The sequence below is a fragment of the Styela clava genome, chromosome 12, assembly GCF_964204865.1.
Source record: "Styela clava chromosome 12, kaStyClav1.hap1.2, whole genome shotgun sequence".
Taxonomy (NCBI): domain Eukaryota; kingdom Metazoa; phylum Chordata; class Ascidiacea; order Stolidobranchia; family Styelidae; genus Styela; species Styela clava.
The window spans coordinates 10,796,455-10,814,897 of record NC_135261.1 but is presented as its reverse complement, the minus strand read 5'-3'; the positions used below and the strand labels follow the sequence as shown (position 1 = coordinate 10,814,897).

The following is an 18,443-nucleotide window of genomic DNA, read 5'->3' as shown; positions in this document are numbered from 1 at the left end:
CCGACACTACAATGTATGTACAATTCCGCACACCTATGTGCTACTAAAACCACAACACGAAAACAAACTTAGCCAATACATGAGTGTATTCCAAGTCATTCATATAAGGACGTACTCGTAAGGACTTATAGTTAAGGAAATACTTAATTCAAGAGACACGGAAAAATCACGCTGCTGACCGAAACAAAAAAATATTTTTCCTACTGCATTCGAAAATTTCTAAGATAATACGGATCATGTAATTTAGGTAATGTATGCTTTTTACAAAAACTAGCCATCTGCGCGCCCCTTGTGCATACAACCTTCTAGGTATGCTAGCAGAATAATTAGGCCACGTTTGCGTGACTCTACTCGAGAATGATATTTTTGAATTTGCTAAAGAGCGTGAGCTTTCATTTTTGATGACGATAACTGAGACAATGATGAGAATGACTAATGATGAGAATGTGTAGCAGGAGTTGAACTGATTAAGCACTGTCTCCCGCCCGTATTTACACAGGCTAGGTGTAATTTATTCACTGCTTTTTTTAAATTGAGGTTTCCTAACGTTTTTTCTATGAATAAGTGCTTGTCATGACGCTCAACTAAACCCATACCATTATAAAATTGAAAGATAAAAAAATTCAACATTTCTCAATTTAGTTATCTATTTCAAAATTGTTACCGCACTTCATCATAATGTTATTTACAATTGATCAAACATAACTATTAGCACAATTAAATCATTGCAAAAAATTTACATTCATGGTAATTTTCACAAAATTTTGGGTCAAGTTTTTTGAATGTTTTAGTTCTATAGTTCATCTTTTTCTTTTTTACTTTTCCTGAAGTCTTCTACCTCTTTGTATTCATCTGTTTCATCTAAAAGCCCCGACCACATCTCATCGGTGACATCTGTTATAGCTTCGATCTCTTCTTCGGTAATAAAACCTGCACAATATTAAGACGTGTAATTTTATGAAAATATGCTGCCTGAATGTTCAGTATGAAAGAGAATAAAAACTTAAAAAAATTAGGAATCAGCAACGCCACTGCAGTTTGTTTATCACATTTGGAATCTTGCATACTCAATATGCACGACACTTTGAGGATATATGGAGCAAAGACGATGTTTGAAAAACAATGTAATTCGCGACTTTCTACATTTCTATACAGTAAAACTTTATCAGGGCATATACGGAAACTTATCAAGGAGTAATATCTAATTGAAATACCACGATAGTATGATATATTAGATACAAAGAACCACGCAGTTCAGTTCAAAGTTAAACAAGCTCGAGAACTATTTTGAAAGCATTTAATTAACAAGGCCGTTTCTTTTCATTCATTGACACTATAATTTTTCCATTCATATGCTTATAATAGCACAATTCAGATCAATTTTCATGTATAGCGACATCTAGGCTCGGGTCACATGACCTGTGTCGCGCTGCCACGTTTTGGCTTCTGTTTTGAATAAGAAAGTTACCACACTCAACTCGGGGATCTCTCGCGACACGCACCTACTACTGCCTCATTTTTGAGTTAAGTTATTTTACTGTTTGATATCTATTTTTTGCTTTTATAACGTCGCTATTTTAATACAACATACAACAAAAAACTTGCACATTTTACTAGAGACTTGAAAGCGGACAGGAATAAGGAAGCACAGTCTCGGCACGCGGAGTTTAGGGAACAACAGCATGAACCCTATACATGGTTGGTAATAGATTTGTGAGATGTGACGTTATTCTTTATAATGCCGCGATGTTCCGAATGCTCATAAAATTAAAACAGTATGATGAATACAAGACAGTATTTAATTTTAAATAAATAACCATTAGTCAGTGCCTCGAAATACGATATCACATTTAGGTAACATTAACTCACCGTCTTTATCCTTATCGAGTACGTCACGAAGATCCGACGAAGTCTCCTCGTCCGCACCAAACGCGTGAACCATTTTGGTAAACTTGATGACGGACAGTCTATCAGTACGATCATCAATCATTGTATACAAAAATGCCCTTAATTACAATAAACAAGACCAGTCAATTATTTCACTGAACTTTGGTATAAGATATAAAGTTTGGTGCTTATGCAATGAAATCAGCCCGAATTTAGGTTTCTAGAAGGTAATTTTCTTCTTCTGAGTGATCAACAAATTATTGCGATTATTCAAATACGGTAAGAGTAAAGACAAAAGAGTTTAAAAGTATAAATAACTTCCAATGAATTATCTTTTTCTCTCATTACAATTTCCTTTTAATACTTCCGAATATATTGCAATTTCAATAAAAAACGAACATTTTGGTAAATGCGGAAATAAGTAGTAAATTTTCTGAAAATTTTCGAATATATTTATCATAAAGTTTGCTTCAAAAGATACTGTTATATATTGGGGATAAACCAATTTTGCTACGCAGTTACTTTATCATTCACTGAGGAGTGTGCTTATACTTTCATTGTCGTCGAACAAACAATGCTTTCATTAAGCGTATGGTTACGTCTAATGAGGTTTCTCAAAGTGATCCGTGACTTTCGCCAGACAGTAGTTAGGTTAATGAGGTTCCACAAAATTGCAATATAATATTGCATATAAGCAACTACCATATAATCATAATGATAATGTTTTATTGAAATATCGTATTATTGCATACTTTACACTTTCCAAGTCTGATATTACGCTTTGGCCAATTGGCACAGAGTCAGGTAAATCTGCTTCATTTTCCGGACAGTCTGTTAGATTGAGCGATCTCGGGGCATCGAACCAGATAGAAAAGGCCATATTCCTCGAATCTCCTGATTTCACGTAGTGCGGTGCGCTAATTAAAAATATATATTTAGTTATATGCGCACGGTATAGATATTTTGTATATCAAAATTACTAAATGAAAAACTTTACTCACTTATTTGGAACAAACAAACAATCTCCAGCTTCAACGGAAGCTTGATACCAAGGCATATCTTGCATTACGGGATATTTGTACATGTCAACACTTCTTGGATCAATTCCAGAATATACGGGCGAATAATCAGTTTCCGGGAGTATGTGTCGATCTTTCTGTTATAATAAATTCAATAAACTTATTCAAATGTGAACACAATATAGTTTGCGACATCGAATCATTGATGGATATTATATATAGTTTGTTGAAATCAGGGATGGCATTTCCGAATACTGAACTATTCCGAATACATTCTAAAATAATATTTTCGAATCTGGCATTCCGAATACTTTCTAAAATCAGACATACAAATTTTTGTTTTAGTAAATTAATATCCAGTAAAATAGGAAATAAGCTCCAATAGAAATATCAGAATAAAGCCACAAACCAACAGTATATGTACACAAATTATTTTATAGTTTATAACTTTCATTAGAAATATTAGCAACTTGTGACAAAGTAAATTAATTGAAATTGTATACTTTGTATAATTGGCCGAATGAAAGGATAGCCAAAGAGTTCTTTGATGATTTGTGTTCTTGGAACCATGATATTACCATAATAATTTATTGGCAAAAGTACTTTTTGTATTTAAATAATTTTGTATATTTTGCGAGAGTAATAAAATTCATTGGCATTAAAGGCAACTGAATCAAGCGACAACGATCCAATATCCATTAGGCCTCTGTACAAATTCTAATATTTAAGCCTACAGTATATTTATATATATTAATTTATGTGTACCGTATTGTTATTATGAGTAGCGCAGAACTTAAATCTACCAATGCGTAATTGTGTTTATGTACAGTAAAAAGAACGCAGTTAATGAAATGCTGAAAGAGAATGAAATAATATAGTTTGACCTGGTTTGTTGTTGCGTGCGCCTGAGAAAGCACGCGTTGAGCGACGATAAAATAAGACGGGAAAAGAATAGATTTTTGCAAAACGAGAGAACGTGTATGACCTAGATTTTTGTGGCGAGAGCGTGGCGTAAGCGCGCATGTGCTGAGTGTGTGTGCGATGCGTAAGTTTCTATCGAGAAAGTTACCATTTAATATAGACGCTTTGAGAGCCGTGTCGCAGATGTGTGACGTCACACAAAATCCGATATTTTTTAAACGTTAATTCCGATATTCGAATGACGAGATATTCGAATACATTCGAATACTTTATTCGAATTGGTCATCCCTGGTTGAAATTATACTCATTCGTTATAAAATGTTGCTTTGGAAAAACAGCCAAATTCTTTTAGAACAGACCAATCTAGTTTCTACTGACTTATTACTACCGGTATTATAATATAGTTTAACACATTTAAAACGCTCGAATACTACACTGAAGCGGCACGTAAGAACCATCATTTACGGAGGACAAAAGTGGCATGAAAATACGTGTTGTTAGCATAAGTAGCTTGTCGCTGTCGATGCGTGATCAAACAATGTAAAACCAGTTCACCCAGTCAATTTCCAAACACCAAAAAAATATTTGGTGGCAAATTCGAAATTCAATAAACTCCTAATTTATACTATTTGTTTCGCCTATTTACCTATTATACAAAGAACAATAATATCTACCCTGTGAATAATTGTCCAATTCTTCGTACCATCAAGCATACAGTGCATATTTTCTTGCATATCCCAATGTAGTGCCGATTGAGCAGATCCGGAGGAAAATAGAAATATCACCTTCGAAATCCGTTCTTGAAATCCACCACACGACATAGATTTTATAAAAGATAGTTCGTCTAAGAAGAGTAAGTATTTTATTAGAATATATTACATATATTTGTAAGTGACCAGCAGGTGTTTTTCTCGAAAAAAATTTGATCAATATATGAGTACAAAAATTTATTACCGAACGTAGTGATATAATTACCTCTCATTGGGTTTTTGGGCACAATGTCTCGAATTATGCAGAGTTCTCGCTTTTTATAGCTTCTCAGAAAACGTGCAAATTTCATCTCTACAATTTCTCCGTATATTTGAGCTTCAAATTTTCCGATTTCTGTTGGAGCTATCCATTTACCGTACTTTTCTCTGTGGTGTAGAAATTGTTTAAACAAATTAAGTTATTTGAAATGAATTAATAACTGTATATGTGAAATTATTCGTTATAAAGTAAATTGTGTACATTTTCCTACACTAGTGAACAAACAATGTTGCATTGTTGTATTTAGACATAAAAATAAATGCCCTAAATTAATAATATAAAGAGCGTTGCATGTATACATAATTCCTTAGAGTTAGAGCAACACGAAAAAAAATTCTAAGCATCAATGACAAGCACCCAGACGAATTCGTACATGTTTATTTTTTTTTCCGTTCTTTGTTTTACTTTCGAATTACTAATTAAGCAATTCATAATATTTTAGCATGAAACCTAGACTGACCATGTTTAGACTGAAAACTAAAAAAACTTTCAAATTTATCCGTATTTAGAAGCAATCTTACTATTTCTCTTCACGCTTTTTCTACCACATTTTATGTCTGAAGTCTGTCTACGTATTGCCAAAAGACCTAATGTTCCGTTATTATATTGCGAATCTCGGTTTTTTTCTTTGCGATTTTTATATGTCATGTGTTATCGAATCTTCTGAGGATTCCCCATTTTTTTTGACGTTTCGTCGGACTAATGTTTATCGTCCACGTGAATGTAATGGTTCATATTTGATTTCAATCGGAAATTTTTTGTTCGAACTCTTTTTTGTCAAAATATTGAAGTGTTCTACTGCAACAAAGGTTATTTTTTTATCTGTATCATTGATTCCTGTATTTTGTTACCGGTCTGGGGGGTCGTTTTATTTGAGGTTACCTATCGGCCAATGTAAAAAGGTTGGGAACTATAATACAACAACGCCGCACCCAGGTTTCAAACACGTACACACGATATCTATGCGCATTGTTCGCATTAAGATAGTTGAATAGAAAACACTTTTTTTTAATTCAACTTTTCTTGTTGTGGTGTCGCGAATATCTGTGGTTTTCGATTTTATAAAAATGGGGCCGCGAAAAAAAGTTTAGGAACCACTGTCCTATACCACTGTAAAAAAAGATGCCTGTGTTGTTGATGTTGATGATGTTGACTAATGTCGTTGTGCCTACCGCAACGGATGCATTAAATCTAAAGCTCAAGCGTCCAAGTAACTTTGTGCTACGTTGACTAGTAATCTTTGTGCGGTTAATAACATTTCATTGCAACATTTTAAATGAGCAAAATCAATGACAAAAACATTTGTAAAAGATAGATTTTTGTGAATTACTGGCGGCAATATAGAAAATGATAATTAATTAAAAAATACATTTGAAATTGGAAGGCATAATTTTGAAATTTAGTTTGGATACTTTCCAAAACCTAGAATTAAAATACCCACTCAATTAATAGACAAATTTGTGTCTGGCAGCTGTTCGGAATAAAGGTATGCATACAAGCATGTGTCAATGCAAATCCATATTTATTAACGTAGGTCAATAATAATTCAAGAGCCTTGCTGCACACTTACACAAATATATTTCTAGTTGTAAAATGCTTGATCAGACGAAAAGTTACAGAAATGTATTTGTGTACGTGTGCAGCAAGACTCTTGAATTAAATAGAATAGTCATTTTCACTCTTGCTATTGCATCCTTGCGTTATACGCATAAGTATCCACCTGCGCAAAGGCATAGATCAAGGAAAGGTAGTTAGTTTCACGTAACCCCTGTTAGTTATTAGGTATTATTATTACTTATCGATCTTATGATCGGTAAGTATGTTGATAGGTATTTGTCTGTCTGTTTGTCTGTGTGTTAGATGCACGCGATATCTCACGAAAGCGAGGTTGAATCTGCTCCAAATTTTGCATGTGCATTCATCATAGCTCGGATCAGAATGATTTTGGATGGATTATGTCTTATAATTAGCGAGTTATTATTTAAATAGTGATGGGACACACGGTGTCACTATGGAGTAAGACCACTGTTTTGGGGGATGCCCTAACCTTCGATCGATAAGTCTTCGGTTTCTAAGCGATATTCTAGTTATTATTAGTTATTATTATTGACCTAACTGTTAGTTAGGTCAATAATAATATGACAATATCATTTTCTCTCGGTAAAATGAACATCTTACCTCAAGTAATCATCGTCTCTCCAAGTATTGAAATTGCTAAAAACTTTTGCCGCTCCTCTGATGACGATTGGTTTATTGACTTTAATGTATTTATCAAAAAATTCTTGTGGATTGGGTGGAGTATCGATCACATCGATTTTAATAGGAGGCATATGGGAGCCGAGAGGTTGTAGATGTCCTGGAGGGTCATCAGACTTGGCTACACAAAATACTGAAGCAAGACATAACAAAAATGCAAAATCCATCTTCATTGCAATTGTTAACTTTATATTCTGTGGTATGTATTTTAAAACAAAATTGAAATATATCTAAGTATAAAATGGGGTTTTATTTCAACCCCAGACGAGATAATGGGTTTATTTTACGTGAGCGTCCGTGGAAATTCCTTTCAATATCTTGAAGGTTTCAGATAAGCATATGTCGTCTGCTTTTTATATTCTGAACACGTAAGTAAACATTCCGACGATGCAAATCAATGTCTGTCTGAAACTGATCTATTCGTTTAATTCTATAGTAATGTCAATATCTTTCTGCGTCGTTGAAGACTTTTTAACTTTCTGATATCAAACCCTATAAAGTACTTATGATTTGATGCAACTTCGTTGCGATAAAAGCTGCGTACGTTGACTTTGGTTGGCTTTGAATGCGTTGACTACATTGTTCACTAATTGATATGATGACGTCTTTAACCATATGGTGCAAAGAAACCTTGATTGTTCTGTCAGTTATCATTCAGCCAATTTTTGCACGGAAGGAAGCAAATTGTATGAAAAGGAATGCAAATTTCACTCAATAAGTCGTCCAAGTAAATTTTATCGCTTACACGAAATTTTCCCTGTATATTCTTAAACGTTTTTATTGTTCACCACAATACAAATTATGAGTGGACATAATTGTGAATGTTGTATGTGCCTAAATAACATTTTCGCTTTCGTGTTATCTCCATGTATCATCGATTACCATTCGTGATTTGACTCATATATATATGTGTGTGTGTGATTTCACTTTGATAAAATAAAACAATCGGTTGCTGCCTATTTATATCCCACTAATTCACGGTTCCGTAATTTAAAATCATTATTGGACACGTAGTGGACATAACGATCGTTTCAATATTATGTTGTTGTTGTTGTTGTTCTTGTTCTTGTTGTTCTTGTTCTTGTTCTTGTTCTTTGACACGTTTTTAAAAAGTCGCTTTTCTCTTCGAATACTGGACCAATTGCTTTGAAATTTTCAGTGGTTAAAGATTAATTTTTTCGCTAGAAGGCTATTACTTTTGTTTATTCTTAAATTTTATATGAATCCTATGAGATATGATATTTCATACAAAATTTCGCGGTATTTATTTTTACTCATGGGAACACTGTTTTACACTTATTTCAAGCGGTTTCGCGATCGATTGTCTTGCTCAGTACTACAGCTACTGTAGGTCGGTACTGGTAAGTTGCCATACAGGTACCGTAACGCAGTGAAATTGACTTATTCCTTCCGCGGTATTACTAATGCTGCAATGCAAGTTTTATAGCCTATCGTATGCGGAACGGAATATCAGACCTACAGGTTCGGTACCGGTACTGGTAGCTCAGTACGTAAGTACGATACTGGTACTGGTGCCGGTACCGGTGTCTTACCACAATGAAATTACCGTAACTTATTCTTTCACGGTCCTACCAGTGCAGTAATGCAAGCGTTGTAGCACTTGTAGCCTACTATATTTGTTTATTTTGATGAGAGTCTACTGGAAACAACATAAAATTTGAAAGGGAAGAATTGTTCTGTGATCAATTATCTGTCCTAAAGTGTAAACAACATAAAATTTGCAAGGGAACAACTGTTCTGTGATCAATTACCGTATATGGCCTACAGTGTACAGGTAAGATGCTGGCTGACTGCTAACCGGTACTGGTAGCTCAGTACGTAAGTACGATACTGGTACTGGTGCCGGTACCGGTGTCTTACCACAATGAAATTACCGTAACTTATTCTTTCACGGTCCTACCAGTGCAGTAATGCAAGCGTTGTAGCACTTGTAGCCTACTATATTTGTTTATTTTGATGAGAGTCTACTGGAAACAACATAAAATTTGAAAGGGAAGAATTGTTCTGTGATCAATTATCTGTCCTAAAGTGTAAACAACATAAAATTTGCAAGGGAACAACTGTTCTGTGATCAATTACCGTATATGGCCTACAGTGTACAGGTAAGATGCTGCCTGACTGCTAACTCAGTACCGCTTGACACGTTTTTAAAAGTCGCTTTTCTCTTCGAATACTGGACCAATTGCTTTGAAATTTTTAGTGGTTAAAGATAAAAATTTTCTCCAGAAGGCTATTACTTTTTTTTTCGCTATGACGTCATCAAAATTATGTGACTCTACGTGTCCATATATTTGAGCATAGCTCTCTTGTTAATCGTGTGTTCACACAGATAAACCAAAAATTATTAAACACTCAAATTTCAGTCATATAGCGCTTCAACGTTTCTCTTCAAAAATCCTATGATTGAAATTATTAAATTCAGCATAATTAATAAATTCTAGACTGCTGAACCATCTGGGTACTGATATCACTAGAAACTAAGCTAGTATATATATATATATCTGTTTCAACGTATGTTCCTGTGTCTGATTATTCATGTATGTTTTGTCGATTGCACGAATAGGATTTCCTATTTATTTCTGGAAAGAGAATTAACAAAATATGGCAGCATAAATTACGTGCATTCAATTTCATGGAAAATTGTATAATTTTAGATATATATCAAGCATCCCAATTCTGGCGTGATGATAATTCTGGCACTATTTAATAATTACTCACATTCTACAAACATCCGCGTGGTATAAATTTACGACAATAAGAACGGATATAACGCTTCCCCAGACGAAAGCAATACTGCCTTTAACGCATAACCCTATGTGTTTATTTTATATGGTGCATTTTCATGCCTTTCACTTTGAACAACCCGTTGTACAAGCATCCAAATTGGGTTTTGTTACTATAGCTGAAAAATATCAAAATCTTTTCGTAACTCATCATATTATTGCACTTCGCAAGGGACATATTGTGAATCTCGTGGCATATTGGTGAATACGGGTGAAGTAAAAGTAATCCTTGTAACTAAACTTTTTCTTTGCTGCTAAACCTGAACTAAGAATGCCATATTTTGAATGGAAGTGAATATAACTATTTATAATTAAATTTTGTTTCCATTTATATAACATAAGAATAGTAGCACGCCAAGAATGGAGCCTTGTGGAAGTACGCATTTGATGTATGTAGACTATTTCATATATCGCCCATTTTAAACTTGGCGTCCATGAACTTAAAGGTTTTCGAGTCGTATTGTTTTTATTTTACTCACTATTATCCATCGTGACTTTTAAAAGGAAACCTGTGGCTAGCTCAAGAGAATAATAATAATTACCATAAGCTACACCGGGGTTATAAGCAGTGGTGGGATTCAAATTTTGTCAGCCGGTTCCCTCACAAAAGTCTTATTTTTCAGCCGGTTCTGTTACAAACAGAACATTGACAGTAACCAGTAATGTTAACCGGTTCGCTGATCTCATGAAATTCCGCGAAACGGTTCTATAGAACCGATGCAAACCGGCTGAACCCCACCACTGGTTATAAGGCGCATCGTCAATAAATTGCTTAGATTGGGATTTTTCATACATAAGGCGCATAAGCTACATAAGTCTGTATGACGCAACGTTTTTTAAAGAGTATCGGTCATCAAACAAAAAAACTAATATTTTTCATGATTATTTTATTCAATGAAAACGTAAAACGGCGGTTTGTTTATGAAACAATAGCTACTTTGCAACGCAGCGGGCGGGGAATAAACGCAACAGAACGCGTTTCTTATTCGTGAACTCGCTCCGTGCCTCAATTATTGCACATAATTGGGTATAAATTGTTGTGACTCATCACTATTTTTCGGTAACCATACAAAGTCACAAACTAGTTCAAAAACATGCTATCATTTCAACGATGAAAATTGATATTAAAACTGGTTTAAATTAATCTAACGATGAGTAATCTATTATAGTACAGTATACCGATAAGCAGCTACCTGCAACAATGCTTTATCGTCTGTTGAACGGCTTCTAATGTGAGGGGCATATCGGGCTGCCATATTGAACAGCAAGTTTGATTTTTAGGGCAGATGCAATTGCAATTCCATTCATTTGGAACTACGAAAAATCTTGCCATATCATTATAAACATTTTTTTTCGGTAATTCATGTGCATTCGAATTCGTTATTTTGTACAAGACACTCAAAAAATCAAGTACCAGAAATTACATCAGTCCTGATATGAATGCTCCATGTTCAGAGCTTAAAACTATATCTTACCAAATCTGTATTATGAGACTCGCGAGGAAGATGCACGACAAGTTTTTTGTTAATTGGAAATTAAATAACTATGGTCCGCAATCTTCTTCTCGTGATAAAAATAAAATATTTGACCTATTCATTGAAAAGGTTCATCATCCCTGATCCAGGTTTTCGTTTGGGGTATTATTCTTTTGACAGCGACCAATCTTGTGCAGACCTTCCAATAAAAATGAACACTAAAATAGCAAGTGGCAAATTGTAGAAGAGTTGATAATCTAATAATGAAAAATGATGAATTCAAAACGTTGTTGATATCTCCAGACCCCTCAACAAGTGCTAGGATTCAATGTTTTCCGTTCTCGTAATACTATTACACAAATATGTTCTATTTTTTTATTGTTTTAGATTAATGCTTTCATTATGAAAGTAAATATCCTAATTTTATATGAAGATTTGTGACCTAACCCAAAGACTTTACTTCAGCAATAGTAAGTCCCTATCAAAACAACGAGAGTTTTGAAACCGCAAATTGAGTTTATCGTGGAAAACCGATCAAAGCTGAGGATAACACGAACAGTCAAAGTCAGATGTAACGAATATTTGATAACGGATTCCATTAAAAAGACTGTTGACACAGTACAAGTTCACAAAGCACATGGATTTCGATTAACACTGAAGTGGGAATGCCAGGGCATGGAATACACGTGTTATATTTTGCTTTTAATATTGTTGTTTATCTTCCAGTCGACTATCAGTTATGTGCGTTCAGAATAACATTAATTATCACATATTGAATGGGATGACAAGCAGATATATGTACACACCCTGACTTCATTCAGCAAGTATTTGGGGGGGGGGGGGGGTCTTGCCTTCCGGGTTTGGACGCACTGAACCTGACAGCCGCTGAATTTCTCATGCACAAAACCAGACCCAGTAACGAAACGCACTTGCTTTATTTCGTCCACTCAACTGTATAAGCACTATTGTGGCCACTGGTGTGAGGTAAAGTGATTTAAAATAGTTTGGACTACAATGCTTCCAAACCCTAATTGATTAGATACACAGATGTAACTAAATGCACAATAAAAGAGTTTGAAGTATGAACCTAATGACTAATCCCTATCCTAACACATCTCTGCATAAAATACAATCCTAATTTTCCTATAAGTTAACATTAAAGCTACAGCATAAAAAATCACGCTCCTTCACCAAACACTGATGAACCAAGAGACTGTCGCAATAACAGGTTGCCACAATATGCGCAAAGTGACAATTAAGATAGGGCACTAGACTGCAATAACAAATTATTATCTCAATAGAATAAGAGTCATCAAAGTGGATCATTAGCCTATACCTAACACAATTCTAAATAGGTGAGATAATATGCAAACGCCAATGTGAAGTGACATTTACATCGAAATATGTACATAGGAATGGCAATATGTGGCAACACTTTAAACCATGCTTTTTTATACAGAAAAAAGGATAATTGACTTTATGTCGTCACCTAGCAGAATTAATAGATGCGAATGAAAGAGATAACTATTACCGGAAATCATCCTCAACACACCGGCCCCGATCATTTTGTGCACAAAATTATTTCAAATAATGAGGATGATTGATCCAACAATCAAACACAATGTGACCATACAATAAAATTCTTAACATCGTGAACTAGATCAGGATTCCTAGTATGAACTTTCTTCTTTATCTTAATATGCATAAGTACACACAACATTAGAAGCATCATTGCTGGTTAGCTCCGCAGGCACAAATTTAAGCCCACTGAAATATTCAGAAAAATTCACATTTTCGATTCTTGCACCGGTCCCATATCCTTTCTTGGGGGCAGATATACTTTTCTGTTTGGCGGAATTCCTTGCCACAATTCGTCCATAAATGTGTTAGTTTTCTGAGCCCTTTTCACCACGAATGCGACCAAGTGTGAAAATGTAGAAAGTTCCCTGTCATCGAATTGGTCTGCATACTTCTGTTGTAAGTACATGGGCAGGCGTGAGAAAATACCCTCAAGATTTTCATAGCCATCCATGAATTAATTTGCATTCCACTCACTGAGCACAATCTCACAGTTACGCATTTGAGTGGCAAACTCACAAAGTCTTTGAGTATCGTTTGCCATAATCTTGGGACCATTTGTTAACTCCTTAATTGTAGCTCCAATAACCACATTCCGGTTACCAAACTGTTCATATAAGGTTCGCCAAGCCATCTGATAGCCCTTGCTTGGTGGTGACACTAGCACTAAATTCTTGATGGCATCCTTTGCAATGCCAGAACACAATTGAATCAGCTGTGTGAGCTTTGTCTCGGGTGCATGTTGGTGACGATGAATGTTAGTCTCGAATGACTTCACGAAGGCATGGAAATGCAAGGGAGTTCCATCAAATTCCATCAGTTCAACTTTGGGCAACGTGAAGCCTTCTCGAAGAACGTTAATCATAGCTCCATAATCTGGAGGAACAGCACTTGTTGCTGTTTGAATTGAAAAAGCTGGATTCGGTACCGCCTGATAAACCCCATCGCCAACTTGACGATCACCACTTTCGTATGAATTTACTACTGGCTGATGCACACCAGTAGCATGAGTTAACACAGGTGGTACAGAACCGCAGCTCTGCAGCTTTCCTTCACTTGCATATGAATTTACTACTGGCTGATGCGCACCAGTAGCATGTGTTAACACAGGTGGTACAGAACCGCAACTCTGCAGCACTCCTTCACTTGTAATGGGGGAAGATTCCCAAACAGCAGCGTGTCTCATAGGCTCACGAACCCTATGCGCGTGACCTACATCTGATGAATTTACTACTGGCTGATGCGCACCATTAGCATGTGTTAACACAAGTGGTACGGAACCGCAGCTCTGCAGCACTCCTTCACTTGCATATGAATTTACTACTGGCTGATGCGCACCAGTAGCATGTGTTAACACAGGTGGTACAAAATCGCAGCTCTGCAGCACCTCTTCACTTGTAATCTGTGTAATAGGGGAAGATTCCCTAACAGCAGCATGTCTCATAGGCTCACGAACCATATGCGCGTGACCCACATCTGATGAATTTACTACTGGCTGATGCGCACCAGTAGCATGTGTTAACACAAGTGGTACGGAACCGCAGCTCTGCAGCACTCCTTCACTTGCATATGAATTTACTACTGGATGATGCGCACCAGTAGCATGTGTTAACACAGATGGTACAAAACCGCAGCTCTGCAGCACCTCTTCACTTGTAATCTGTGTAATAGGGGAAGATTCCCTAACAGCAGTATGACTCATAGGCTCACGAACCATATGTGCAGGACCTACATCTAAGGCATACTGTCTTATTGGTAGTTGCTTGTCTGTTTCATCCAGAGAAGATTTTAATCTTGTGAGATCTACTGAATCACGACGTCTAGACGAAGCCCTTGATGAACTAGACTTTAGAAGTAGCTCAACCTTCTTCTTCTCGAACTTTGCCATTGCTGTTTCTATTTTTTCTTTCAACAATTCTTCCTGAGCATCAAGAAACATCAGTTCTGCCTGAAGGCACTTCGATAATGTTGATGAAAGTCTTGTTTTTGCTGAGCTAGATGAAAGCATAGAAGCAACTACAATGTCTCGTATATTTTCCTCCATAATTCACCGGTAGTCGGGGACCGTGAACTATTTTAAATGATGAATGAGATGACAAGCAGATATATGTACACACCCTGACTTCAATCAGCGAGTATTTGTGGTGTCAAGAATTCTTCTGATGAGTCACTAATGGGGGGCTTGCCCTGAGGGTTTGGACGCACTGAACCTGACAGCCGCTGAATTTCTCATGCACAAAACCAGACCCAGTAACGAAACGCACTTGCTTTATTTCGTCCACTCAACTGTATAAGCACTATTGTGGCCACTGGTGTGAGGTAAAGTGATTTAAAATAGTTTGGACTACAATGCTTCCAAACCCTAACTGATTAGATACACAGATGTAACTTAATGCACAATAAAACAGTTTGAAGTATAAACCTAATGACTAATTCCTATCCTCACACATCTCTGCATAAAATACAATCCTAATTTTCCTATAAGTTAACATTAAAGCTACAGCATAAAAAATCACGCTCCTTCACCAAACACTGATGAACCAAGAGACTGTCGCAATAACAGGTTGCCACAATATGCGCAAAGTGACAATTAAGATAGGGCACTAGACTACAATAACAAATTATTATCTCAATGGAATAAGAGTCATCAAAGTGGATCATTAGCCTATACCTAACACAATTCTAAATAGGTGAGATAATATGCAAACGCCAATGTGAAGTGACATTTACATCGAAATATGTACATAAGAATGGCAATATGTGGCAACACTTTAAACCATGCTTTTTTATACAGAAAAAAGGATAATTGACTCTATGTCGTCACCCAGCAGAATTAATAGATGAGAATGAAAGAGATAACTATTACCGGTAATCATCCTCAACACATATTGTCCACCGCTTTTTGGTGTGCACAAATATTTGTTTGAAGATTGCTATGAATTCGTTAAACAGCCGGTAATCTTGGGAGCGAATTATTCTTGTTACTACGGCAATTTTGAGTGTTTGGCGCTATAATTCTATAACCATGGGCATGGATTGATTAAACAATCTGGATGTTTTTAGTCAGGCAAAAGTGGCAGCCTTGGTGAGCGGCAAGAATTTGCAAAAGCTGCGCTAGATGCAAGAGCGGTAAGTATAGTTCCGAACTTCCACTGTATGCAGATATGTGTCTGTCAAAATATATACCACCAGTTTTGAACTTATGTTATCAACCACCAATATTATTAACATAGACTAACGTGTACCAGCCGAGAAGGAATTTTTCTTCGTATTCACTGTATTATTACTGATATAATATTACTGTATTTCTCCGCGTATAATGCGCACTTTCCTCGTCAAATTTAGTCTCACAAATATGGGGGTGCTTATTATACATTGATCTAGAAAATATCAAAAAATATTAATCCTCATTTTATGCTTAAACTGGCTAATAATTGTCACATTTATTAATCTTAAGTTCTTGATTTTATGTGGCAAAGTCTGTTAAAATTAGATCATCTTGATTCGGTAGAAGCATACCCAGTTCCACAACAATTTAGTGTTGATAAAGGCTCAGAAAAAATAGTGAAATAAAAGTGATAAAAACACGCTGTACATCCGTTAACTGCTGTCATGTCTGGCCTGTTTCTCTTGTTTCGCTGAATCGGCAAAACTTTACGGTAATAATTGTAATAATGCCGCAGAATATTGAGCTCCATAGAACTCAGAGATAATGGTAAAAACCAAAGTTTCTATGTTTAAATACTGAAAAATTGAAATTGAATCGGTCTATTAATTTCTGATAAAAGTGATTTATTTTCATAACAAGAACGACAATTCAAAGAAATTGATGAGAGGCTGAATGACTTAAATGCAAGCTTGCGTGCGCTGTTTAAAAATCAAAAAGCTTCGATATATTGTTAATTGATCAAAGTATTGCAGATCAGGGTTCTGGTCCAATTTGGAAATGAACAACTGTTGGAAATCGGGAGTACACATTAATTTTTTTGGATTTGCTGCTTGCTGTAATAATGACCATGTCAGTATGCCTTGTATGAAGACCTATGAAAAATCAAGGTTACTTGTTTATTTATAAAAAAGATAGATCTTTTACTTTGAATTTTCTTCATTATGTTTTTGATAATTTACATTCTTTGATGTTCTGTTTGTCGAACAAAATCTGTAAAAAAGCATTATCATTGAAAAGTGTGACTAACTAAATTTAAGATGTAGCCTTCACCGGGAAAGTTTTCTTTATTGTTTTTGCAGAACTTAATAAATTCTTTTTTTTTTTCATTTTTCTAAAATTGCAATGTATACTATTTGAAAACCAGCCAGAACTCTTGTTTCATTGATATACAATAAACCATAGTTTTTGCCTAGAATTCCGTCTACCCATATGTCATTTTTTAACAAAATAATTTATAAATTTAGAATCTCCGTCATTTGTATTTGTAATTTCTGAAAAGAACAAAAATGGGTCATTAGCGATATTTAGCAACTTGATTTTAGCTCGACTCCAATTGGACAAAACATGTTTGAGGCCTCTGTTGGACATTCTTCCAGCTACAAATTTTGTGGGCCGTGCCTCTTTTTGTCCTTCTCAGTATTTATCAATACTCATGTCCATCTGTGATGATATTTTCATTCTGATAACTCCTTTTCCTTTTCTTATTTTCTTTATTTTAGTATTATTTAGTTTGTTACAGATATATTAGTTTAAGTATGATCAGTTATATCACCATTGTGCCACATTTGAAGGTAATAAATTAAGTCGTTTTATAATAATTCTCTTACTTGGAAGAACTACCGTATATATTCCAATTCCTTTTCCAATAAATAGTAAGCGAGATCCAGCCATTTTAGAAATTTGCATGAGATCGTCAAAATGCTCACCGATTCATCTAGTAAAAAGCAAACTTTTAAAAAATAATCATTCGCGATTGTAAATATATAAAAATAATCGTAGTTACAAGTTGTTCCTCGGGACAAATATTAGTTTGCGCAAATATATAAAAAGAATATCTGTTGGCAGGCAAGAGGTAGGGTCATTCCTTTGATCCTTTCCCCAAATATGATAATCAGATCAGTTACCCGGGATTCGTCACGAACTAACCGCCAGTGTGACCTAACTAAGTGATAACTTGATGTCGGACTTGGACTCGAATCGAAGCTCGGATGACCTCGATTTAATTCGTGGTTTGATAATTACCAAACATTGAACTGCGCGGTATGGGTGAATTGATCTATAAATGTAATAACATTTCAGTTTATCAGTTTCCTCATAACTTGATTATAAAGCAAAGGCCTTAAAATTTTTAATCTAATTACAGGGCTTTGCGAAGGAAGAAGATATTAATACTGCTAGTGGACGAGTGACGATTGGTCGATATAAATGGAACGGTATGTAGTTGGCCTAAAAATATTACAAAATCTAACGTTTTTATCACAACCTGATTATAGAGCAAATGTCTTCTAATTTCCAATTTAAATAC

The 18,443-nt window shown here is 35.4% G+C and overlaps 1 protein-coding gene across 1 annotated transcript; it reads right to left on the bottom strand.

Moving 5' to 3' along the window:
• Positions 1–622: 622 nt before the first annotated feature.
• On the bottom strand, positions 623–7,322 carry LOC120330487 (bifunctional peptidase and (3S)-lysyl hydroxylase JMJD7-like). The gene is made up of 7 exons (XM_039397451.2): positions 7,035–7,322; positions 4,803–4,963; positions 4,502–4,671; positions 2,889–3,043; positions 2,640–2,804; positions 1,870–2,006; positions 623–930 (listed from the first exon to the last, which is right to left on the bottom strand). The coding sequence occupies exons 1-7, from the start codon at positions 7,283–7,285 to the stop codon at positions 794–796; spliced, it is 1,176 nt and encodes a 391-aa protein (XP_039253385.2). The 5' UTR covers positions 7,286–7,322; the 3' UTR covers positions 623–793.
• Positions 7,323–18,443: the final 11,121 nt, after the last annotated feature.

Coding starts and splice junctions, on each gene's coding strand:
- LOC120330487 (XM_039397451.2), bottom strand. CDS start 7,285: ATGAAGATGGATTTTGCATTTTTGTTATGTCTTGCTTCAGTATTTTGT. Junction 3,044..4,501: donor ATTGGACAATTATTCACAGG/GTAGATATTATT, acceptor TTATTATAACAG/AAAGATCGACACATACTCCC. Junction 2,007..2,639: donor TCAGACTTGGAAAGTGTAAA/GTATGCAATAAT, acceptor ATTGTAATTAAG/GGCATTTTTGTATACAATGA.